Source organism: Camelus ferus, chromosome 18, assembly GCF_009834535.1.
Source record: "Camelus ferus isolate YT-003-E chromosome 18, BCGSAC_Cfer_1.0, whole genome shotgun sequence".
Classification (NCBI taxonomy): Eukaryota; Metazoa; Chordata; class Mammalia; order Artiodactyla; family Camelidae; genus Camelus; species Camelus ferus.
The window spans coordinates 33,815,838-33,842,311 of NC_045713.1; the positions used below are offsets into that span (position 1 = coordinate 33,815,838).

A 26,474-nucleotide genomic window follows, 5' to 3' on the forward strand; every position below is an offset into this window, starting at 1 on the left:
CCTAAAATGCCCTCTTTTTGTACCATTTTGCAATCCCGCAGTTATAAGTCTTACACAGCCACAGCTACTGTATTAACATTTATTTAGAGATTTGCAGTTTACAACACATTTCTGTCGTGGATCACTTGTGGATGACAATTGTTGGGGGTGGGAAGAAGGGGAAAGGCATTAGGATGCCCTGGGACCCCTGTTTGTACCAGGACAAACTACATTCAGAACATGATCAGCGGGGCCAGGAATTTACTCTTTATTTAAGTCAAATATATCAGAGTCTCCCTCCCAGGATTTGGGAATTGTGACTCAGAAACCTCTAATCAGCCTTTTAGGAGTTTATGTCACCTGGAGCTGCGATGTGGCCATCTTTTGCCCTGTGAAGGAAGAAGCAGACAAAACCAGGGGTAAGTGTGAAGTGTAAGTTCCGGGAAGAGGGAAACAGCGAACATGAAGCTTGCTGGCAGGAATGGATAGGGGTGCTCAAGGAGCAGAAAGGAAGCCAAGCACGTGGTGATGGAAGGAGATGGGGCTGGACGGATGGGTCCTGCCAAGCCTGCTCCACACATGATAAGGAGAGTGAGTGTGTATTCTAAGTGGCAAGAGGAAACCATAGGAGGAGGGGATGTTTAAGCTGGAAAATTACAAGATCAATTTCCTTTCTGAGAAGTTGGCTTTGACTGCTGTGTAGACAAGGCTTGGACAAGGCAGAGAGACAGTCAGGAGGCAGTTCTTGCCTTGGTGGAGATGTTGGTGCTTTGGGTTGGGTGACTGCTGGTGGGGAAGGAGGGCAAAGGGACAATTCCACTCTGTCTCTCTGTACTATGGTTCTTTTTTCTATAAAATGGGGATTGAAGGTTCCTACTGTCTTCTCAGGGATGAGGAAGGTTAAACGGGGTAATGCGTGATAGGATTTGTTACAAAGTCCAAAAGCCCCCAGTAAGTGGCACTGTTATTATAATTTTCCTAATAACAAGAGAAACCTCACCATAGGGTTCCTCCCACTGTATCCTAGTGTGGGAAACAGACGAAACAAGTCTATGGGACTGATAAAGCCTATAGGGGGCGCTGTGGAAAGACATGTGCTTCCCTCTGAAATAAAGTAATACATAAAGGGAATCAAGAATTCCATGTGATTCTGCATTCTGCCCTACATGCCATCCTTCTGTCTGAATTTCTGTCCAGCTGCCAGCCTTCCTTCCTTTCTATTCCCTTCCAACAGGAGATTTTTGTGATCTTTTCCCAAAGAATGACCCTATTTCTATTCCTGTAAAGTCAATGCTCTCCTGGGGGGAAAGAGTGTCCTTCAGGATACTGGGCTCATTCCCCTGTCCCAGAGAGAACCTGAGGGTTCGCCTGGCTCAGGATGCAGACCAAGCCGGGCCAGGCACCAGGTGAGACCTGGAATTCAGAGCCTCCATCCATCTCCTTCCAGATCTGTGGGCTGGGATTGGGGAGGGGGCGGCGAGGGCTGGGAGATAGCTTCCGAGAGGATGGCATTGCCTTACGACAGAAATAGCCATCATTTGTCAACACTGTTCTGTGCCACACACTTCAAAGATAATGAGGAAAACATTCAAGCATGTATGGGTAATGTGTCTATGCAATGCAAAAAAGAAAAAAGGACAATCAGTTAAATACCTGTCACCCTTTTCCTGAGATATACTATGCATTTACACATATTCTTTCAGAGGGAAGCACATGTCTTTCCACAGCGCCCCCTATACACATATTCTTCTTTCTTTACCCATTTACCCTAACACATTTCTTCAGCACCTTGCTTTTTTTCATGTAATTGTATATTTCTATACGTAGAACTTTTTGCGTATCTACACATACAGCTATATAATAGGTGGACGTATGTGTCAAAATTCATTTAACCAGTCTCCTGTCTATGAAGGTTTAGGCTGCTTCCATTCTTTTGCTAATATAAACATTGCAAGGAATAGCCTCGTACAAATGTCATTGCCTGTGCTGCAGAATTTAAAAATTTTATGTAGTTGAATTTATAATTTTTTGTTTTGATTTGTTGTTTTGCTTCTGGGTTTGGATCAAACTTGGTAAGTCCTTCCTCCCTGATACTAATGAATGAACAAACCCAAAACCAAACAAAAGCACTTTTTAAAAGTACTTTTATGGTTTTATTTTTTACATTTATATTTTTGCATAGATTTTCTTTTGTGTTAAGTGCAAGGATGGCAACAGATTAGGGTTTTTTTCCCCTGGATGCTCTGCCACCCACTTCAGAGGACTATTTTCACTACAATCCTGGGCACCTAGTAATATATCCCCATTTTCTAGGTGAGAAAACAGAGGCTTAGAGAGGATGAGGCACATGGCTCAGCTCAACCAGGGAATAATTAGAAACTCAATGACTCAACCTTTAACTGCAGTAAAAATAGCCTTTATTTTGAGCCAAGCAATTACTTAAAAAAAAAATTAACTTTCTATTTTGGAATAGTTTTAGAGTTACAGAAAGATATTGAGACTAGCACTGAGTATATTCTCCGATTATTACTATCTTACATCAGTATGGTACATTTCTCATACTAGATGAACCAATATTGACACAGTATTATTATCTAAAGCTCATACTTTATTCAGATGTGCTTAGTTTTTCCTGTTCCACATTCTCTTCCCAGCTATCAATTACATTTTAAGTGGTCATGTCTCCTCTTGGCTGTGACAGTTTCTGACTTTCCTTGTTTTTGGTGACCTTGAGAGTTTTGTGGAGCTGATCAGATACCCTGTTTAATGTCCCTTGATTGGGATTTGTCTGATAGTTTTCTTATGTTTAGGCTGAAGTTATGGGTTCTGGGGAGAAAGACCCCACCGGTAAAGTGTCCTTGCCATCACTCACACTGAGGGTGCATACCATCAACATGACATCACTGTGAATGGTGACCTTGACCATCTGAGGAAGTTCTCCCCAGGTATTATTCAAATGAGGTTGCTTGTGTGCCTGCCCTCCTTTCCATAATTCACTCTTCGGAGGAAGTCACTGGGCGAAGCCCACATTTAAGAGACTAGGGAGTTATGCTCCACTTCCTTCAAGTATCTGTATAAATTATTTGGAACTCTTTTGCACAGAGGATTTATCCATACTTCCCATTTATTTAATTTGACGGGTTACTTGTATTATAGACAAATGTCTATACATTTCTTTATTTGCCATTGTTTATATTTGGCAATTCCTCTTAATTTTAAACTATACACGGATAGATGTATATAGGCAGAGATGAAACACGGATATGGGGCAAATTTTAAAAGACAAACACAGCATTTAGCGACAAACCTTTTCACGCCGTTCTCACCCAGCCTCTCAGCTCCCCACTTGAGATATCTTATGCATTTACAAACATGACAAATATATTTCCTTTTTGTATCCCAAAATTATAACTTACTAGATGCACTTGTTCAGGGTTCTTGGTTATTTTTATTACACTTAAAAAAATTTAGTATGACACCCGGGAGGTCGCCCCTCATCGCGGCCGCTGGATGGAGCCGTCCCGTGTCTCTTGGGCTCTCCTCCCGCGTCTCCCATCCCGGCTCCACGAGGGGCCGGGGTGAACCCTCCTACAGCCCCAGCCTGCCGCTCGCCTCCCTGCGCCGGGCCGCCCGGGTGGTCCCGGGGGCGGCGGGCGTGGGAAGGGCCGCGGGGCGCCCCGCCCCCGCCCCTGTGACGTCAGCGCCGGAACCTGGAATCCCGGCTCCGGGAGGGAAGGCCGGGAGGCGGCGGCGGCGGCGGCGGCGGCGGCGGCGGCGGCGGCGGCGGCGGCGGCGGCGGGAGCGGGTCTCCCGCGGCCTCTCGGCGGCGCCGGTTGCAGCCATGAGCGAGTCCAGCGGCAGTGCGCTCCCGGCCGGCAGGTCCAGCAGGCAGCCCTTCGTCCACCAAGGTAGGCGGCGGCGCCCCGGCTGCTGGCGGCCGGCGGGCGCACGCGGGCGCGAGCGGCTGGGAGCTCGGCGCGGCCCGGCCCCCTCCCCACCCCCGGGGCTTGAGGGAGAGCGGATTATTCTCACTCCTGCTGTGCCTCCTCCAGCCCATCCTCACCCAATTCAGAGAGTACATGCCCTACCAAAAGGAACACCAGAATGGAAGTCCCGGCCGTGGTGAGTTAGCCTTCCCGCTGCTGGCCGAGGGATCCCAGGCTAGTCTCTGAATCATCTTACATGTTAAATGTGATACCCCTGCGAGCCCTAACGTTCTGGTACGAGGTGCCTGCCTCCCAGACATCTCCGGCTTTACAATTAGACAGACTAGGAACTGAATTCTCCCTCGGCTGTTGATTGCTGTGTGATCTTTGGTACGAGGCTAGCCCTCTCTGAGCCTCAGATTCTTCAGCAGTAAAATGAAAATAGGATATTGATGGGATTAATTGAGAGGCAAATATGTGAAGTGCCTAGTACAGTGCTTGATACATAGAAAGGCACAATCAGTGGTAGCCAGCCAAATATTATATGCTTTTCCCCTTTTTTATTGGGTAAAACTTAAGAGTGAAGTGTACAGCTCTGTGAGTTTTTACATAATCATGTACAACCGATACCCAGTCAAGGCAGAAACGTTGCCAGCCCCTAGGCAGGCTTCTTTGCAGCATCTGTGTCTTATATTTGCACTTGACAAAACACAAGACCTCGCTGTGAGTTTTATCTGCAGCAGTTTTTCTATTTCAGTTTGAGAACAGAGATTTTGTTACAAGGATTTACGATACAGCATGAGTGTAGATTTGGGCCTTGAGCCCTTCTACCTGGATTGATCTCAATACTTAGAAGAAGAAGAAAAACAGAAGACATCCAGAGAGACTCACAGCCTGGGAACTTGCTCAGGAATCGGAAAACAAGTCAGGCTTGGTTTGATGCTAATTATTTTCTGATGCATTATTGGTATTTCTGGCATCAGCTTAATTTCAGCGTTTCAAAAAATAGCTATTCAAATGTTTTCTGGTTTGTACTGTTTTTGTTTGTTTTTTAGGGGAGGTCCTGGGGATTGAACCCAGGACCTCGTGCATGCTAAGCACACACTCTACCACTGAGCTATTACCCTCCCCCGTCAAGTATTTTCTAGTTGATTTTTAAATCTTCCTCTTATTTTAGCACAGTCCATCACATCTAAGATGCCAACTCTGGTTTCCCATTTGGAAGGCATGAGATTTATCTTTCTTGGACCTTTGCCGGGTGTTTGGGGGACTCTAAACATCTTTTTATGAGTGTTATTACTAGCTCCTCTAATTAAAAGGTCTCTCCGTCCCTTGGGCAGATGATGTTTTCTGACCTGGTCCCCACCAGCAGGAGTGGGAGGCTCAGAAGGGACTGTGCTTATAACTTTGTAGCACTTTGTAAGCCCTGATGCTGGTATGGGCATCATGGGAGGACAGTTGGAGGAGGGCAGGAGACAAAGGACGTCTGGTTTACAGAAATGGGAAATGTGTATCCTTCTGAATGATCACAATACTTGCCTTCTTAATTAAAACTTTGCAGTGGCTTCCTATTGCTCTGTGAATAAACTCCAGGATTTTCTATGGTGGTCAAAAAGGCCAGCAAAGACCCCAGCCCACCTCTCCAGACCCTCATCACCTACAGCCTTACCTTAACCCATCCTGCTCCAGCTACACTGACTGCCTTCCCATTTCTCCAACATATCAAGGTCATTTCTGCCTCAGGGCCTTTGCATCTGCTATTCTCGTTGCCCAGAGTACACTTCTCTTTGATCTTCATATGGCAGCCTCTTTCTCCTCCTGTCAGGTCTGCTCAAATGTCACTTCAGAGAGACAACCCTCTGTAGTTGTCTTGTCTAGAAAAGTGTCTCATCTCTCTTTCCCTGACCAGTTACCTTTCTTATTCCTTCAAAGCACTTAGTCATCTGGTTTGATCATTGCCTGGTTTATTAGCTGTCTCTCCTAGAATGTGGGTGCCACCGAAAGCAGGGGCTTTGTCTTGTTTCCCTGGGACCTAGAACAGTGTCCGGCACATGGTGGCTGCTAAACATGTATTAAATGAATGAATGAATGAATGAATGAATGGAGTGTACCCACAGCCACACTGACAGCTATAGTGTAGTGGTTGTGAGTCTAGACTCTGGATTCCCAGGTGCAAATCCTCTTTTTCCCGTTTACAGGTTTTGTCTTTGGGAAGGCACATAAGCGCTTGATGCCTCAGTTTCCTGTATGTATTATTGGAGATAGTGGATAGTATCTACTTCAGGGGATCATTGTAAGGATTAAAAGAATTAATTTATGTAAATATCTTAGTAAGTGCTTCTATTAGTCACCTATGCCATGTAACAAATTATCTCCAAATTTAGAGGCTTAGAACAATAATAAACACATATCTCACAGTTTCTGTGGGTCAGGGATTGGGGAGTGATCTATCAAGGTGATTCTGATTCAGAGTCTCTCTCAAGGTTGCAGTCATGGTTTCAGCTAGTGATGCAGTCATCTGAAGGCTTGCCTCGGGCTAGAGGATTCCTTCCAAGATGACTTGCTCACAAGGATGGTAAATTGACACTGGATATTGACAGGAGTCCTCAGTTCCTCTCCACAGGGATCTCCCATAGGGCTGCTTGAGTGTCCTCATGACACGGAGGCTGGCTTCTCCCAGAGCAGATAATCCAAGAGAGAGCAGGGTGGAAGGGGGAGAAGGGGAAGAAGGGGTCCTGTATAAAAGCCCTGTTCAGTTTGGAAGGGGCCTATATAAAGGTGTGAATGTCAGGATATTGGGAGGAGAGCATCACTGGGGGCCATCCTGGGGACTGGCTGGCATGGACCAGGTATACGTTAACTGTTATTAATATCTCTGCTCTCTACTAGAGGTAAGCTCCAGCAGGGCAGAGGCTGGGCGTGCTTGGCTCACCGTCGCATCCCTATGCTTACTTAGACAAGTGCTTGGTGCCTAGTAGGCTGTCAGTAAATATTAGTTGAAGGGATGCCCTGTATAATTTGGTCCCTGTCTTAGCTCTCATTCCCGTCCCCAACCCCGCACCTGCCTAATGGTCTCCATGTTACTTCTTGAGCCCGAGAGGCCCTGCTGTTCCCTCTACCTTGGGGCCGGTAGCTTACTTCCTTATAAGGAGTATTCCTCTATTCTTTCAATCTGGTGTCACTTCCTTCTGTAAGTCTTCCCTGACTACCTCCCCTCCCACAGGCTGGACTCTGCCCCTTCTGTGTGCCCACACAGCTCTCTGGCCTCGCCCTGTCAAAGTATCTCTTGAACGGTATTCTCGCTTCTCTTGAGTTGTATCATTTTTAAAAAATTTTTTTGTCCAATTATTTTTTTTTAATTTTAACTTTATTTATTTATTATTTTTTCATCTTTTTTGTGGGGGAGTAATTAGGTTATTCATTTTTTTAACGGAGGTACTGGGAATTGAACCCAGGACCCCAGGCATGCTAGGCATGCACTCTACCACTGAGCTATACCCTCGCCCCCGAGTTGTATGATTTTTAAGAGCAGGGATTTTGAAATTATACAGACTTGGATTCAGACACTGACTTGGCCTCTTATAAGTTGTGTGGCCTTGAGCAGGTCACTGCCTTTTCTGAGCCTCAGTTTCCCCATCTATAAAGTGGAGGTTCTGCTAGGAGTTGAAGCTAAAGGATCAGCTTGTTCCTGGGCCCCTAGAAAGGATCGTCACTCTGAGCCAGCCCCTGCCTACCTCTCCACGTTGACCTCTGCCCTTCAGCTAGCATGTGTGCAGTGACTTTTTTTTTTGATTGAGGTATGATTCACATAACAAAATCAACCATTTTAATGTGTACAATCCAGCAGCATTTAGTTCATTCACAGTGCTGTACAACCATCACCTCTCTCTAGTTCCTAAAGATGTTCATCACCCCCAAAGGAAACCCTGTACCCATTAAGCAGTCACTCCCTGTCTCCCCCTCCCCCCAGCCCCTGGCTACAGCTGATCTGCTTTCTGTCTCTATGGATTTAGCGATTCTGGATATTTCACGTAAATGGAATCATACAATATATGACCTTTTGTGATTGGCTTCTTTCATTGAGCATCATGTTTGCCAGGTTCAATCATGTTGTTGCATATGCTTCCCTCCTTTGTATGGCTGAATAATATTCCGTTGAATAGATGTACCACATTTTGTTTATCCATTGATCTGTTGATGGACATTTGGGTTGTTTCTACCTTTTGGCTATTAGGAAAAATGCTGCCGTGAACATTCAGGTGCAAGTTTTTGAGTTCTTTTGGGTGGCTACCTATGAGTGGAATTGCTGGATCGTATGGTAATTCTGTGTTTAAATTTTTTGAGGAACTGCCAAACTCAGGGACTCTTGACCCTTCTGTGGGATGTGAGTATGACCATTTCTCCATTGTTCAATGGGAGACCCCAAGTCACTCAACCAGGATATCCAAATGGCTGTTATGAGGTGGCCAGGGAGGACTGAAATGTGTGTGATGTCTGCAGAGCCCCTGGCCTGGCCTCAGTGGGCACCGCTCCCTGGAGGGAGGGGACCTGGAGAACCCTGATGTGACTATTTGGATTGCCTCCACCTGCTGGAGGGCAGGGCTTGGTCTGTTCCCAGCAGGGAACCCGCCTGGAAGGGTAAAGGGGTAAAACTGAACAGCCCATCTAGACTCCTCCTGTGAGGGGCATTGGAACTTATTTTTGTTTGTTTTTTAAGGTAAATGAAGAGAACCTCTTATGGAGCCTGCCTGTTCTAGGTACAAATCACAGCTTGGCTGGTTATCTGCTGTGTGACCTTGAGCAAGTCCTGTTACCTCTCTGAGCCTCAGTTTTCTTATTTGTAAGACGTGAAGAATCATACCCACAACTGAGAGGATTTAATGAGAAGCATTTAAGAATCTAGCACCACTGTGGGCAGGTGCCCTGTGCTTGAATGGTAGCGGTTGGCCTTATTATTATTATTATTATTATTATTATTATTATTATTATTATTGCCTTCTTTGGCCCTAATATTATAAAGTTTAATGACTGCATGTGCTGTGTGCCTATACTTCCTGGAGTTGTGCTGTTAGATACTTTGTAGTTAAACAAATATGCTTTGGGTTATTTTAGTCAGACAGACTGTATGAAACTTGAAGATAAGTAACCATCTGACCTGCAGTGTTTCTTTTTTTCCCACCTTACCTGCTAAGTGCATTCGTCCAGGTAACTCATCAAAGGTGTCCTGGGCGGCAGGGCTCTTCTGCTGGTCTGGACGCAGCTGGAGATTACACACGCCGGGCTCAGGCCCACTGGCTCTCTGGTGAGCCAGCCATCTGACCTGAGTTATTTTCTCCTCTGTCTGGAAGAGGCCAAGCTCTGCTCAGCAACTCAGGCCCTGATTAGGCCCAAAGACCCAAAGGCCCTCGGTGGCTTTTTTTGGCTTGTTTTTTCAGGAAGTGAAGAATTTAAGAGATAAAAGGGGGAAATAACTTTTCAGTGTTGTAACCTTTGTTGCCCTCTGGCCACTTTTTAAAGGAGCATTGTTTGGCTGTGGGACGACCCAGCCCTTCTGCGGGGCTCCCCCCAAGCCCCTGCTGGGAGGAAGGGGCCAGGAACTGACCCTGAGCCAAAAGTACCAGGCGTGGGGCCTGGTGATGAAAGAGGCAGGCAGGGGACAAGCTTTCATGAAGCTTCTAGTCCAGCAGGGGAAACACTAAACAGGTAGAGGAGAGGCTAGTGACAGCGAACCACAACTTCTGAGAAGGAACAAGCAGGTAATGAGACAGAGGGGGAGCAGCCTGTCTCAGGGGCGTGGTCATGTTTGGGAAGGTCTATGCGGGGAGGGGACTGCTGAGCCGAGGCCCAAGGATGTGCAGGGGCCAGTGCAGGCGGGGGTGAAGCACGGGTGGGAAGCGTTCAGAGGGGCCACGGGAAGAGCAGAGAGCCAGAGTGGGGATGAGCTCCGTGTACCTGAGGCTGGAGTGGAGAGAGGAGGAGGAGGGATGAGGTCAGCCCCGTTCCTGAGGCTCTGGAGGGCCCTGGTCAGCCATTGGATTTTGGACTCAAATGTATCACTTTCTTGAATTCCTTGCAGCAACTCAGTGTAGTAGGTATTATTCACCCATTTTACCCCCATGGAAACTGAGGCCCTGAGAAGTTACTTGATCAGAAACAGAAGGATGTTAATGTTGTGAACCTAGAGCTTCCGTGACCGTGTATCCATTTGACACGTTTTTTTGAGCAGCTATTATATGCCGGGCCCCCATGCTAATCGCCAGGGGTGTAAGAGTGAGTAAGATACACTGAGGTCTTTGCCTGTATTGGTCAGACCTTAGGTTAGCCTTGGGCAAAGTTTTTCTCTTCTCTGAACCTTCCATGTTACAGAATGAGGGTATTACGTAGGAGGGCCTATTGTGAGGGTCACAGGACATTTGTGCATTAAACGGTTTGACATCATCATGGCACGTGGTCAGTGCTCAGTAAAGGCTAACTTATTATTGGCACTTCCAGAAATACTGGAAATCTTTTTGGAGAGGTCCCAGCCAAGAAAGATAAACAGTCCATATAGAGAGTTAACTTGGTCCGTAGCAGGAAGCACCCCCCCATGCAAATTTAAGTCTTCATGTACATGAAGTTCATCAACGAATAACCAGAGTCCTAACTTCAAGCAGCTAGCCCGATGCACAGGGCACTGCTTCAAGCCAGCGGTCTGCAAACTACAGCCCCTGGGCCATATCTGGGCCACCACCTATTTTTATAAATAAAGCTTTATTGGAAAGCAGTCATGCACACTCGTATGGATTCTGGCTGCCTTCCTGCTGCAGTGGCAGAGTTGAATAGTTGTGCCAGGGACCATGTGGTAACAGTATTTACTACCTGATCTTTTCGAAGCACTTTACATACGATGGTCATCTAACCCTCAGGACGGCTATGTGAGGTGGGAACTTCTACGCCCATGCTACAGGTGGGAAAACTGAGGCCCAGAATGGTCAAGAAACATGCCAGGCCACACAAGTGGCAAGTGGACCTGGGGTTAGCATGCAGGCAGCGGGCTTTGGGGCCAGTTCTCTTAACCACTGTGGCTTGTCACCTTCTCAGACAGATGGAATCATAGTAACTGCTCCATGGACAGCCCACCAGATACCCTACTGGCTTGGAAGCCAGGAGACCTGAGTTCAGGGCCCAGCATGACTCTGATCACCCAGTGAATCACTGTTCCTGAAAACTGTTTGCTCACCTGGTCATAAAGCCTTGGACCCAGCCAGTCTCCAGGCCCCACCCAGGTGCCAAGGGATATGACTCATGCAGGTCCTCCCTGCCCTGCAGTTCTGACGTTTGGCAGATGGAGGAGGCTCCCAAGGCCCTCCCCTCTCAGACTAGGCTCTGGTCCCCATGAAGAAGGCCCCTCAGTCTTGCCCAGTATAGTAAATGGCTGTAAATGTAAGTTTAATAAAGTCTGATAAAATTAAAAATTCATTTCCTCTCTCATCAGCCATCTCAGTTACCCAGTAGGCGCATGTGGCTCGTGGTCACCGTACTAAACAGTACCGTTATAGAACACATTTGTCACTGCAGGACAGTGCGGCCTGACATGTGATGCCCTGCCACGGGATATAGCCGTGCCAGCCCGTGTAGCTCAAGGACAGAAATAGCCACATGGCTGGCCAGAGAGATCCTGTTAAATCTGAGCCAGATATGTCATTTCTCTGCTCAGAACTCCCCTTGGTTCCCACCTGCCCCAGGTAAAAACCATGATCTCACCATGGCCCACAGGCCCCGTGTGGCCTGGCCTGTTTCTACCCTGACCTCCTACCACATAAGTCAGCCCTGCTGACTCTCCTTCAGCCACACTGGCCTCCTTCTTGTTACTTGAACTGACTGGGCTTGGTCCTGCCTCAGGGCCTTCGCGCTTGCCCTTTCTATCTCTACCTTGCTCATCTCTGTCTTCTGTTGGATGCTCTTCTCCCAGGTAACCCTGTGGCTCTTTCCCTCCCTCCCTTCAGGCTTTGCTCAGACACACCCCTGCCTTGTTTTTCTCCACACATTTCTCACCATTTGAAATACACTGTTCTTACTTGTTTACTGTCTGTCTCCTCCAGCTAGATTGTCAATCCCATAAAGATGGAGAGTTTGTGTGTCGTATTCAAGGCTATGTCCCAGTCCTAGAACAGTGCGTGGAACTTAGCAATTGCTCAGTAAATCTTTTCAAGTGAATGAGTGAATGGCTAGGTGGATGGGTGGGTGGCCTTTCCAGGAGTAGGGCCTTGATGAGTCCCTGGCCTCGGAGGCTTTTGAGCACTTGGTGGAGATGTCATAGCAGCTTCGCCAAATCCCCTGGATTGTGTGCCCTTGGGTTAAGACCCTTTGGTAACTGTGAGCACAGATTATTCAAGTGCCCCAGCTCCAGTTAGCATCCAAAATAAAAACAATGTCACACATAGACATGAGTGGAGAGAAGTCAAAAAGTCCTGGGATCGATGTCTGCATTGCCTTATTGGTAACATCAAACAGGGTGTACACACACGTGTCTAGTAGGGCTGGCTTGTGCAAAGTACCTGATATAGGAAGAATGTAATATAGGATCAGTATCTCAATTGATATTTTTTTGCCAGCTTTTTCAATTGTGGGGAAAAAATCATCCCTAAAGAAAAGAATAATATTACATGCTTAAATTCCTTGTATCTTTTTCTCTTTTTTTGGTGCCCCTGTTTTGCTGGTGTACTAAACATAATACTGTGGTCTACCTAGTGGGTGATCCAATGTTGCTGGTATCCCCAGCACAGAATTCATTTATTCGTGATTCATTCATGAATGCATTCATTCATTTAGCAGGTTTTTAGTAAGCATCTACCGTGTGTCCAGCTCTGTGCCAGTGCCTGGGGATTCCATGGTGAGGGAGAGAGATGGGACCCCTTTCCTCATGGAGGTTACCGTCTAATAGGGGAGGGAGAGGGTCAGAGGCAATATTTAAGTAAACAGGTAGGGAAGAGGATGGAATAATGATGGGGATGCAGTGGACTGGGGGTTAGGAGACACGTGCTCATTGGAGGAGAGAGTGAAAGCTCATCGAAGCAGGAAGCAGGAGTCCCATGCAGAGAGGGGCTCCATGCAAGGTATCAAACAGAACTAATTCCCACAGCAGCTGGCCAAATGCCTGGGCCAGATGACCCACAAGGTCCCTTCTTACCCAGAGTTTCCATAAGTCTGTGAGTGGGAAGGAAAACCCTAAAGTGACCCCCACACCAAATACGGTCAGGCTAGGCTCTCGGCAAGCTCTCGAGGGAGCTGGTGGTAGTTTCAGTGCCATTTAGATGACAGTTGGCCTGTGCCCATGTTCTGGGAGTGTTTGTACTCCGTTGGTAGGATTTGGTGTCCTGTAGAAAGAGCTAGCAAGAAAACTGGGACCTAAGGATGCTCTCCAGATGTGCCTGCCTCTGTCCATTCATTCATTCGTTCTTCAGATGGAAGGTTTTCAGTGCCCAAGATACTGCGCTAAGCCTCAGAGAGACCACCTTTATCCTTAACCTGGAAGAACACCGGGTCCCGGAAGTAGTTATGCCTGCCCCTGCCCCTACATCTCCTGTAATTACCCAGTCATCCTCCCACCTAAGGAACCTTCTCCTTGCTGAAATATGACTCCAGTGGCCAACAGGATCTAGGCATCCCTAGGCGGAGGCACCCCGATGTCTGAGATACGCTCCCGCCTCCCACGCACATGGTCATCCAGCAGCTCACACCCCGACAGGCTTAAGTGACCAGCTCAGGAGAACATCTGACAATAGTTGTAATGAGACCGTCTTGCCCTCTAAAGATGAGAAAACCAGGGCTCAGGGAGGTGACGCGACCTGCCTTTCTAAGAGGTGGTAGAACCAGGAGTCTATCTTGACATCAAAGCCTTGGGCAAGCCGCCGTCTCTCCAGGTCTCAGCTTCCCTGTTGAAAGGCCAGGGCAGCGATGTCTTCCCTGCAGGTTGGCGTGAGAAATTGATGATGTCATGCTCTGGGAAGCGTGTGGTCCTATGTGCAAACAGTTAGTGGTGGATCAGCTATAAAAATAATGATGCCTGTGTTCAAAGGTATGGCTGTGATTTTTTTTTTTTTTAACTTGAAGATGGAGAACTTCCCAGGGATGTCTGAGAAAGCGTTCCTCTTCAATGATGGTCATTTTAAAAATAGAATTTTCTACCAGGGGCTGTTGTTTGTTTTGACGTGTGAATAGGTTGCATCTCTCCCGCGGAGTGGATGCAGGAACTGTCGAGTGGTTAATTCATGTGGCATCTTAGTGTCTCTGAAGCACTGCAGGCCCATAGCCCATTGAATGGTTTCGTAGTAAAGACTGCAGCTTCGGCATTGGACAGACCTGTGATGGGTTCCTAGTTCCAGCACCTGCTAGCGGAGTGAGTGGGAAAGGCACCTAACCTCTCCGAGCCTCAGTTTCTTCATCTGTAAAATAGGATAATTCTGTTCAAAGAGGAGTTCACAGTGTTAAGTGTGCTGATGCACATGTGTACTTCAAATAGCCTGGAATAAGGTAAGTGCTCAAAAATTCCCAGCCAGTATTCCTTAGGTTGTTTGCAGCTTTGTCCTCAGGATCACGCTGATGAGGTCACAGTGTTATATCCTCTGTTCTGTAGATGCAAAACAGTGACTCAGAGACGGTCATTGTCTCTCCTGGGGTGGCCTGGCTAGTGGGCGAAAGCCAGCCCCCGCTCCAGCTCCAGCCCTCAGTCCCTGACCCCAGGGCTGCTGAATATTCAGCAGGTCGGTGTGGCTCCATATTCAAAGGCCTTTGTTCTTGGTTAATAACAGCCCTTTGTTGCTGTCCGGAGGGGAGGACAGAGCGGCCTCCAGCTGGGGCTGGACCTTGTAGCCTTCAGGCCCCCAACTCCCCACCCTCCCTGCATTTGCTCAGGGAGCCACCCTTGCTAATGGAAGTGTGTCACACCCCCAGGATGTGCTGGGGCAGGGAAATGACAGGTTGAGTGGGATTTGCAGGCTTGCCCTTGGCCACTGGCAGGGCCCCGGACGCGTGTCTGGGTGTCATTGGCAATGGGACAGCTGTTCTGTTGTGTGTGAACATGCCCATCAGAGAGGCAAGGATTACAGATCTGCACTGTCAGACTGCAGCTCAGATCAAGGCCCCAGCTGGTCCCCTCCTCCCACGTTCCCTCGCCCCATTAGCTACGAGTATATTTATGGAGCCCGATCCACCCTGTGCCGGACACCATGCGCAGTGTTACTACCTACGTGATCGCCTTTGATTCTCATAAGCTGACCCCTGTGATGGCTCACATCCTTAGCCTCGCAGCCACAGAGTGATGCTCCGAAACATGGTCAGGTCACATGCTTTGGCTTAGAGCCCTGAGTGGCTGCCTGTCTGCCCCATCCAAGGGTGACCTGGCCCCATCTCTGACCCCACTTTCCCATTCTTCGTGTCCCAGCTACCTATTGTTGCTTACAGATTGCTCTAAACGTGATGGCTTAAGCCGTTTTATCACTTCTGCTGATTCCGTGCTCAGGAAATCTGCAGCTACAGAGGAGACAGTTTGCTCAGCTGTGTGTCATGTCTCCTGGGTCTGAGCATCCGGTGGCCTCTTCCTGCCCATGGTGAGGATGACCTGGAGGGCTGGGGACTGGCTGCAATGGCTCGCTGGGGCCATAAGCCCCGGACTTTGGTTCTCACTGTCAGCCAGTTCCTTGGTTATCCTTCTTGGAGGCTTGGGGCCTCTTTCTCTCCATGTGATCGGCCAGCAGCATTGGGGGACTTCTTACACGGCAGCCCTGGACTCCCAACAGTGCAAAGGTGGAAGCTTCCAGGCCCTTTTAAGGCTTGGCAGAGTGTCACTTCTGTTGCAGCCTTTGGTTAAAGCAGGTCACAGATCCAGCCTGGATTCAAAGGGAAGGGGACCATAGAGGGCTGGATGGCTCTTCAAGGGCCACCAACAAAGGAGCCTGTGAGCTCTCATTCATTTACTCTTCTCTAGCCACCAAAGCCTCTGTGCTCTTCCTCAGACATGCCATGTTCACTGCTGCCTCAGGGCCTTTGCACTTGCTGTTTTCCTCCTCCAGGACACTCTTCCCCAAAACACCCTCTCTTTATTCAGCCTCAGCTTAAATGCTGCCTCAGCAGAGAAACCATGCCTAACCCAACCTTATGAAAAACAGTGTATCCCACCCATCACTTCTGTCCCCTCACCCCACTCTTTTTTAAACGGTACTCATCATCACCTGGCATAACATTTATTGCCTGTGTATTGTCTGATCTCCCTGTGCCCCCACCTCAGAATGTAAGTGCCATGTGAGTAGGGTGTTGCTTTGTTCACTGTGGTATTCGTAGCTCCAGATCTGACACACGGTAGGTATATTTGGTGAATGAATGAGTTTTTGAGATGAGGAAACAGAATCTCAGAGAGGTTAAGTAAATTTCCCAAAGACGCACAGCTGGTAATCGACAGAGCATGGATTCAAACCCAAGCAATTTAGTATCTAACATTAAACTGTAGAAGCTTTGCTGCCTGTGGGGTTTAGTGCTTACAGCTGCCTCCTCCATCCCGACTCCATGTCCCGTCTTCACTTAAGGTGCTCTTCTCAAACTAAAATCAGATCAGGCATAAAACCCGTCTTGAAGGTGGCATTCATTCCTCATCTTCAACAGAAAGCTCTCCCTCCTTGGACCGCTGCACAGGACACAGCAAAATTTGGCTTGATAGAGCAGAGTGAATATAGATTCTTGAGTGGGCAGACCTGGCTCTGTTTCCAGGTCCCCACTCCCAGGCTCTCGAAGCATGGGCAAGTTATGAAGGTCACCCACTCATCCATCCATCCACTGGGTATTTATTGAACTACTCCGAGCCAAGGGTACTGCTAGGTCCTGAGTTGCAATAGTGAGGAAATCCATCACCCATCCTCTGAGAACTTAGTTCACTGGGCAAGACAGATGTCCTCACACAGTCACACACATAAATACATGGTTATACATTATGATACGTGCTGTGAAGGACTTCCTGTGTGTGGGAAAATGGATCACAAGCTACCTGTAATAGTGCAGTGAGGCAGAGACCTTTTCCCTGAGGAAGTGACATTTGACTAGGAGCTACTAGGATAAAGAGATGGGGCAGGTTTATTCCAGGCAGAGGGAACAGCATCTGCAAAGGCTCTGAGGAGGAGGGACATGGGCCCATTTTAGTATAGGAAGGGTCCTCAGACATGTGTTTGGAGGGCAGAGAGCCCGAGGAACTGGAGAGGTGGGCAGGAGTCAGATCATGCAGGACTTTGAGGGCTTGGGCAAGGGGTTGGGGAACCCACCAGTGACTTTATTTTCTCATCTGTAAAATGGGGATTGTGGTATTACCTACCTCAGGACGTGTGAGCATCCATGGTCACTTGGGAGATGGCTGGCTGTAGGCTGGCCGGGATGGTCCCGTCTGGGGTGATCATCCCTGCCCCACCTCGCATCATCCTCCAGCCGGTTAGCTTGGGCTTGTTCACATGGCAGCAGCAGCTGGCATCCAGAGAGCAGCAGAGGCTGGCAAGGCCTCACGGGGCTACGCTTAGAACAGACACAGCTTCACTTGCGCTGCATTCTGTGGTCCAGCCAGATCACAAGGCCAGCGCAGATCCCATGAGTGCGTGTGGAGCTCAACACAGTGCCTGGTGCGTAGGGAATGCTCCGTAAATGCTATTATTATTATTGTTGTTGTTGTCGATATTGTTATCACTGTGTATTTGCCTAGCAGGTTATGCTTTTCAGTTTTACCCCATACATCGTATACCTTATGCTGTGTGAGGATAGTTGGGGCAAATATATCACTAGCCCCATTTGACAAATGAACAGGATTTAGATAACTTGGGGCCACACATTTAGCAAGTGTCTGCGGCCAAACACTAAAACTTGGGTATCGTGTAACTTAAAGCGTATTTGCAAACACATTTGCTGAAAGTGAACTCGTTTGCTGATGATTTCATTATCTTGAGCGCCATCCTAGTAAATAAAATAATTAAGGTACAAATGCTCTTGTCAGTGGCCCAAGCTTGTGACTGCAACGTTTAGTTAGGGTGTCTGAGATCCAAATCTCCTATATAAGTTTTGGTTTTGGGCTCCCAGTTTCACTGGGATGAATGATGGTTTTCTTTCTCACCCAGAGACCCTCTCTTTGGACTCTAGCTGCTTTTCTTCCCCACCTGTGAATTTCCTTCAAGAGTTGCCAAGCTACCGGTCCATTGCACGTAGGAGAACAACCATCCTTTCCCGAGACAAGCAAAGTGGCACTTTACTGAAGCCAACAGACTCTTACAGCTCCCAGCTGGAGGGAGGAATGACCGAAAACCTCGACAGCCAGTCCATTCGGAAGTATGCGCTGAACATCTCTGAGAAGCGGAGACTGAGGTTTGTCCAGGAGCCATATATGATGCGTGTTTTGGACAGAGGAGCTTTTTGTGCCTGGAGTGTATTTCCCAAAGAGTTTGCATAATTAAAAGTTAATTACTTAGGGTAAGCTAAACTGCTCTGACAAATACCCAAACATGTAAAATCTCAGAGTGTGAGAAGTTCATTTCTTGCTCACATGAAAGTCTTGGGCTGAGGTCAAGGAGGGACTTTGCAGTCACTCAGGGACCCAGATGCCTTCCATCTTGTGGCTCTGCCACCACCCAGCCTCTGTTGTCTGCAGTCAGTCTGTTCCCCTCCCCCCAGCTCCTGCCAACCCACTAATCTACTCTCTGTCTGTATAGATTTGCCATTCTGGACATTTCATATAAATGGAATCATATAATACGCAACCTTTTGTGTCTGACTTCTTTCAGCTTAGCATCATGTTTCAAGTTTCATCCAAATTGTAGCATACCTCAGTACCTCATTCCTTTTTATGGCTGGATAATAGTACACTGCAGGGATAGGTTTTGCTTTGTTTATCCAGTCCTTCACTGGCTTACACTTGAGTTGTTTCCACCTCTTGGCTATTGTTATTAGTGCTGTTATAAACACTCATGCACAGGTTTTTGCTGGACACACTGTTTTCAATTCTTTTGCAGTAGCTACCTAGGAGTGGAGGGGAATTGCTGGGTCATATGGCAATTCTTCGAGGAATGGCCAAACTTTTCTTAGTGGCTGCACCGTTTTACGTTGCCATCAGCAGTGTATGAGGGCTCCAGATTTTCCACGCCCTCTCGGCTGGGGTTTCATTTAATGCTGAGGCTTGACAACACTGCCATTGTCACCGTCATGCTCGTTTTTTTAACGCAGGGACATTCAGGAGACCCAAATGAAGTACTTATCTGAGTGGGACCAGTGGAAACGGTACAGCAGCAAGTCTTGGAAGAGGTTCATAGAGAAGGCTCGTGAGATGGCGACCCACCTGGAGCTGTGGCGGGAGGACATTCGCAGCATAGAAGGTACCGCCCCCTAGGTCGCTCGCGCTCCTCCAGGGAAGTCACCTGGGCCTGGAGGAAATACAACTTCGTTTTCCCTGACCTCCAGCTGGGAGGTAGCATTTCCTTCCATGATGAATGCGAGCAACAAACCACAGTTAGAATGGACAGAGCCTGGGTCTTTGTCACCAGCGAGATCACAGATGTCTTCCCGTCCCCTCCAGCTGTCTGGGAAGAGCATCTGTGCTCATTACTACTTTGAAATTACAGCAGAGATTGGATCTGCCACTAGGATCTTGTTCCTTCACGTGCTAGTGAAGGTGTTCATGCATTAATTTATCACAAATTTAGTTTCTAATATTATGACCATCGTATGTCCACTTATATTTTGTGCATTTAAAAATAACATTCCAAGGTGGGGTTCGGTAGGCCTCATGAGACTGCCAGAGACACCCATGGCCCTGAAAATACTAAATATCCCTGCTTCCCCGTACTGGTGAGAACTGGGACAAGGTACAGGCCGACCTCGGAGATACTGCGGGTTTGGTGCCAGACCACCACGGTAAAGCAGATATAATCACAAAGTGAGTCACAGGAAGTGCTTACCCTATACTGTCATTTGTTAAGTTTACAATAGCATTATATCTAAAAAACAGTGTACACACCTTAATTTAAAAATACTTTATTGCTACAAATTGCTAACCATCATCTTCAGTGAGTTACAGTCTTTCTGCTGGTGGAGGGTTTGAAATATTGTGAGAATTACCAGAATGTGACAGAGAGACACAGCATGAGCAAATGCTGTCGGGAAAGCAGTTCTGAGAGACTTGCTTGAGTCAACATCGCCACAAACCTACCATTTGTGAAAAATAAAATATCTGCAAAGTGCAGTAGAGTGAAACACAATAAAGTGAGGTGTACCTGTATTGCGTTTGTCTGCCCAGGCTGCCGGAACCAGATCCATAGACTTGAGTGGCTGAGACAGCAGAAATTGATTTTCTTACAGATCTGGAGACTGGAAGTTTGAGATCGGGGCCCCCTTCTGCCTGTGCCCTGGCAGGACCTCCTGCTTATGTGGGCTTAAGGGGGAGGGAGGGAGAGAGGAGAGAGGGAGCGTGCATGAGCAAGCTTGGGCGCTTTTTCTTATAAAAGGACTAACTCTATCATAAGGGCCCCACCGTCATGATCTTACCTAAACCACATCACCTCCCAAAGGCCCATTTCCAACTACTAGTCATCATGTTGGGGGTTAGAATTCCAACATATCATTTTGGTGGGTGGGGTGGGGGGGACACGACACAATTTAGTCCATAGCAAGAATATGAAACTTGACAGTTATCCCAAAATATAAAATTAGAAAAAAACATTTGAACATTTGGGTGACGTAGCAGAGCCGGGGGAGAATACCTTTTAGGATTATATAGTTTCCACCATGAAGCAGAACAGCTGACAAGCATCTCCTCAAAACTGCTAAAATGGAAATGTGATGTTTGCAAGGAACATGAGAGGGTGAATGGAAGAAATGACTGTCTCCATTATTATCATTTTAAAACCTATAAAATTCCATTGGTAAAATCTACTCAATGAACTATTCTAATTGTTGTTTTATTGGGAGAGTGTAAACATATTTCCAAGGGGTTTCACTAGAAACTTAGAATTTTAACCATCCACTTTAGAGGTTTAAGTGAACATCATGTTTGGAGCAAAAAAGAATAAAAAACTAACCCTTATTGAGCCTTCAGTGTGAACCAGGCATTGTGTGAAACGTTTTACTCATATGATCTCAGTTAATCCTCACAAGAACCTTTCACATAGGTGTTCGTCACTTGCATGGCTCTGAGAGGTTAAAATATGTATCCAAGTTCATTGACTAGGACAAGGCAGACCCAGAATTGGAACCCAGGCAGCCAAGCTTCAGAGCCCAAGGTTTTAGGTGCCATGCCCGGCTTCCTCTCCCATTAAGTGATGGGCTTTCGGGAGATTTTCATTCATGAAGTGGCTTGGAGAGCAGTGTCTCCCTGTGGAACTGGGCTTTGATTTTCTCTTCAGTGACTCCACTCCTGAGATTTCTTGGCTGGCTATGTACTCATCTGGCAGGAAGTGAAGGTTTGTTAAGTTAATCTCCTTAGCTCCGGCAAGGAGAGAAGCAAAGATTGTGGGTCTCATATTTTCAGTCTCAGAATATAAGCTCTTTGCCCACATCATGAACAAGCAGACACCCTTATTCTTTGAATGCTTTATGGCTGTGCTTATAATTTAATCATTATCTGGTAGAAGGTTTGTTTTCTATTTGAAAATGAACTAATGTAATTCACCACCTTAACAGAATAATGATATGATTATCCCAACAGATGCAGAGAAAGCATTGATAAAATTCAATTTTCATTCTTGACAAATAAGAAATAGATGAGAACTTTCTTAATCTGACAAGAAAAAAAATATATGTATATAGAAATTCTGCAGCAAGCATCATACTTAATGATGAAATATTAAAAGCTTTTCCCCTGAGATTGAGAATGAGGAAAAGGCTGCTAATTGTCACAGTTCTATTCAGCATCATCGTGGAAATCCTAGCCAGGGTACAATGATGGGGAAAATGGGTAATGACCAGAAAGGAAGAAATAGGATCTTTTTTTTGCAGATATGATTTGTTTGTAGAAAACAGAAAAGAAACTATTAGGGTTCCTATGTGAATTTAGCAAGGTTGCTAGATGTAAGATCTCTATATAAAATCACCTGTATTTCTACATACCAGTAACAAACATTAAAAAAATAAATGATACAATGGGGGGATGGTATAGCTCAGTGGTAGAGTGTGTGCCTAGCATGCACAAGGTCCTGGGTTCAATCCTCAGTACCTCCATGAAAAATAAATAAGAAAATAGAAACCTAATTACCTCCCTGTCCCCCAAATAAAAAATACATAATAAATTTTAAAAATAAATAGTGCAATTCACAATAGCATCAATATACTTAGGAATACATCTAAAGAACTATGTGTAATAATTCTGCACAGAAAACTATAAAATACTGTTGAAAGAAATTAAAGAACCTAAATATATCATGTTTTATGGATCAAAGACTCAGTATTGTAAAGATGTCACTTGTCCTCAAATTAACCTGTATATTCCATGTAATCCCAATCAGAATCTCGGCAGATTTCATGTGTGTGTGTGTGTGTGTGTGTGTGTGTGTGTGTGTTTGTGAAAACTAATTTGCTGCTTCTAAAATTTATACAGAAGTGCAGAGGACCAAGGATGCCTGAGGAAGAACAAAGCCTAAAGACTTAGCACACCATATATCAAGTATTATTATAAGTCTACAATAATGATACAGTCAGGTCCTGGTGCAAGGATAGACAAATAGACAAATAGACCATTAGAACAGAACAGAACAGAGAATTCAGAACCAGGCCCATAAATACATAGTCAATTCACTCCTGCAATTCACTGGGGAAATGATAGCCTTCTCAATAAATGGTGCTGAGTCAATTAGCTTTTCCTGAGAAAATATAAATATGGAGCCCTCCCTCATATAATCTCACATGACTAAGATTAATTGTAGATTTACATGTGAAAGTTTAAACCACTAGGAAGTGGAGCCTTAAAGCCAACAGTAGAAAATATAAAATGGTTCTTTTTCCTCCAGCACCAAGACTCCAAACTCAGTTCAGCCGTCAGTGGCTGATTCAATCTACAGTGGGTCCTGGGTCAATACTCCCGGTCAATGATATCTGTATTTCTTTTTTCTAGGGAAGTTTGGCACTGGGATTCAGTCCTACTTCTCTTTCTTACGGTTTTTGGTGTTGCTGAATTTGGTGATATTTTTGATCATCTTTATGCTGGTTTTGCTCCCAGTCTTGCTCACCAGATACAAGATCACCAACAGCAGCTTTGTGCTCATTCCATCCAAAGGCATGGGTGAGTCTGACACCTGGTTTACCACGGAAAGTGTTCTTTTCATTGTGTACCTAGCTGCAACGCTACTTTCTCTAGGAATGTTTATATTCTAAGTCTTGGGCAACTGTATTAGTCAGGATAGGCTAGATAATGCTGCAGAAACAGATGACCGCATAACTCTCAGCACTCAATAACCACAAAGGTTTCTTTCTTACTCACAAGTGTATGTCCATCACTGTTTGCTAGTAGCTTTGTTCTGTGTTGTCTTCACTCTGGAGCCCAGGCTGATGGAACAGCCTCTTTCTGGACCATTGACAGTCACTGTGTCCAAAGGAAACAGAGCCATGGCAAATGTGCTGGCTCCTAAAATTTCTGCCTGGAGATGACATACAACCTTCCTGCCACATCTTATTAGCGAAAGGAGGTCACTCGCCAGTCCTGGGTTCAGCAAGGCATTTGGGAGAAGCAGTGCAGGGTAGGAAAGTGGAATATTTAGTAAATATAAGATAATCTACTCCAGTGACTTTATTTCAAGGCTTTAATCTCCAATAATGGTGATGCTCAGGCCTCCATTTATTAAACACTAGTCATCTGCCAGACACTAGGACAGGTGCTGGATCTGTTTTCTTGCTGCATTTTCAACATAAGTCAGATCTTCCGGGCATCCCGTTTATTCAAATGGTGAGAGTTTCTGTCATTGCGGAGACATTCATTGGATACCCTCTAGTACCAGGCTCTGTGCTAGAAGTGGAGACCTCGTGCTTCCTTCACATAACTCCACTCCCCAGAAGAACCCCTCATTACAGTCATTTCAGTGGCCCTAAACATTCCTCCTCATACTTGTTTTTGTTTTAATTCAACCACACTTAAAAATCAAGTAAGAATAATGTATGAACCCTGACTTTGAGTGCCTACTGTATGCCAGATGCTGCATTTTTATTTTCTAATATGTCCATTATACAGATAAAAAGCACCTGCTGCTATGTGAAGATGCTGGGTTCAGTTTCACAACCCAGCTCTTTAAAAAAAATTTGTTTTTGAAGTCTGGTCAGTTACAATGTGTCAGTTTCTGGTGTACAGCACAATGTCCCAGTCATTCAAGGCCCAGCTCTTGATTAGACTTTCTTTTTTCCTTTTTCTTTTATTTTAATTGAAGTACCATCAGTTATAATGTGTCAATTTCTGGTGTACAGGACAATGTCCCAGTCATGTGTATACATACATATTTTCTGATTAGACTTTCTGAGCCTCATTTTCCTTATCTGTAGCATGAAGGTGATCATTTAAATAGTGAGACAGTTGTTTCATTATTCAGATAATGCCATTCTATTTAATACTTAGCTCACTAAAAATAAAGACTTATTATTTAAATTATAAATAATTGAAAATAATATAAATTCTATATTATTCAGTGCAGAAAATTTAAAAGTATAAGTAGTGATCGTTTAAACAATACTCATAGTTTTAAAATGAGTATTAAATAAGATAATAGGGTGCTTTGCCCAAGGAAAGTACTCAATAAATGGCAGCTGTTTTTTTGTGGGGTTATTTTTAGCAGTATTTCCTTCTGGAAGAACTGAATATCATTTTGTCTCACTGGCCACTGCCTGTTCAATTCTCCCTTCAGCCGTGAGCAGGGCCTTGGGTGGAGGGAGGCTGCCCTCTTCGGGAAGATGGAGCTGGACTCTGGGCGTGCACACCACGCATCTCTTCTTTTTCCTCATTATTTCCTCTGACTGTCCTTCTCCTGCGCATACTTTTTTTTCTCTTAACTTAATAAATTTTGTCCCTTAAAGAAAGGCTCAGAAGTCCCTCTTTTCCTGCTCTCACCTTCCTTCCCTTCTTCATTCCTTCCACAAGTGTTTATTGAGCACCTGCCATGCACCGGGCCCTGAGCCAGGCCTGGGGCTACAGCAGGGAGCACCACACCTGCATGCACAGCGTTGATGCGCTGGAGCGGGGATGGGTGTTAGGAAGGGACCACACGAAGAGATGTGTAAGGTATGAATTTGGCTGTGGGGAGAGGGAAGGGTCAAGGTGCTGAGAGATCGGACACCAGGACACTGGAAGCTGAGGGGTCTCCCAAGCCCTCTGGGAAGGTGGGGACATAAAAGGCGAGCCCAGGAGGGCAAGGAGAAGGCAGCTGCTGGAGAGCTTGGGGAAGCATCTTCATGCAGGGGAACAGCACCTGCAAAGGTTCACAGCTGGGAATAACTCAGCATATTAGAGAAACAAAAAGCCTGGAGTGGCTGGTGAGCAAACTTCCTGAAAAGGGCTAGATGCAAGTGTTTTAGTCTTGGCAGGCCGTGTGGTTTCTGTTGCAGCTATTCAGCACTGCTGTGGTGGCGCAGAAGTGACCATGAACAAATGTCCTGAATGGTCATGGCTGCCTACTGATAGCACTGTATTGACAAAAACAGGCAACTGGCCAGATTGGCCTGAGTGCCATAGTTTGTCAACCTCTAGGCTTGAGGGCAGTGAGTGAGGAGTGGAGTGCCAGTCGTTTCATTCCATCTCCCTGACTCCGCTCCAAATAGAATGACTGTCTCCCTCCTCTCTGCCTCTAATACTATGTTCATACAACCATTTGAACACCTTATATAAACCTCACTCCTCACTTGATGGTGAGTTTTTCAAAGGCAGGAACTGCTCCTTCCTCATCCTTTTATCTCCAGCAGCTACCTGATGCACTGTGAATAAGGAATGTTTGTTGAGTGACTAAGCAAACACACATTAGAACACATGTGCCATTATAAAATGGCAGAGCTGGAATTACCCTGGGGGGAACTGGTTCAACTCTCTTATTTTAACAAAGGGAAAAGAAAAGTGAGGCTCAGAGAGGGGGTGGTAAATTGGATTATTTTCCCTAGTGTGTCATTCCCCTATAGTTGTGACTTTGCAAAGCTTTGCACTGTAGGCAGAGAATACTTTCTGCCCCCATTGATACTGCACTTGGCCATATGACTTGTTTTGTCTAGTGGAATAGTAGCTTGAAATGGGTTTGTGTGGTTGTCTTGTCTTATGAGAAGAACCGTGAGGAGATCATCCCCCAGGTAGCCATTGCCTCTTCAGCCTGGTCCCAGAGTGAAGTCATGTAGAGCAGACATCAGCTTATCTGGGAGCCTGGAGTGCATCCTGGCTTAGCCTCAGTCATCTGAATGAATTCAAACTGTGGCTCCATGAGGGAGGAAGTAAAGGTTTGGAGGTTAAGTCATTGAGATTTTTGAGGTTATTTGTTACACAGCAATAGCTGACTGATACAGAGGAAGTGAATTAGTTGTTCAAGCATAATGTAATGTCACTAAAGTTGATACTCAAAAAAT

The 26,474-nt window shown here is 46.1% G+C and overlaps 1 protein-coding gene across 3 annotated transcripts in view; it reads left to right on the top strand.

Moving 5' to 3' along the window:
* The first annotated feature begins 3,605 nt into the window (after nt 1–3,605).
* The window catches only part of TMC7 (transmembrane channel like 7), a 48,556-nt gene continuing 25,687 nt past the window's right edge, over nt 3,606–26,474 (top strand). Inside the window, exons 1-4 of one of the 3 annotated variants that reach the window (XM_032460955.1) lie at nt 3,606–3,887; nt 18,029–18,272; nt 19,128–19,276; nt 23,005–23,172. In XM_032460955.1, coding sequence (XP_032316846.1) covers nt 3,821–3,887; nt 18,029–18,272; nt 19,128–19,276; nt 23,005–23,172 — 628 coding nt within the window. In that variant the 5' untranslated portion in view covers nt 3,606–3,820. Of the gene's footprint in view, nt 3,888–3,959; nt 4,102–18,028; nt 18,273–18,292; nt 18,378–19,127; nt 19,277–23,004; nt 23,173–26,474 lie in introns of those variants that run through there. The other 2 variants (XM_032460956.1, XM_032460957.1) reach the window with 2 other exon arrangements.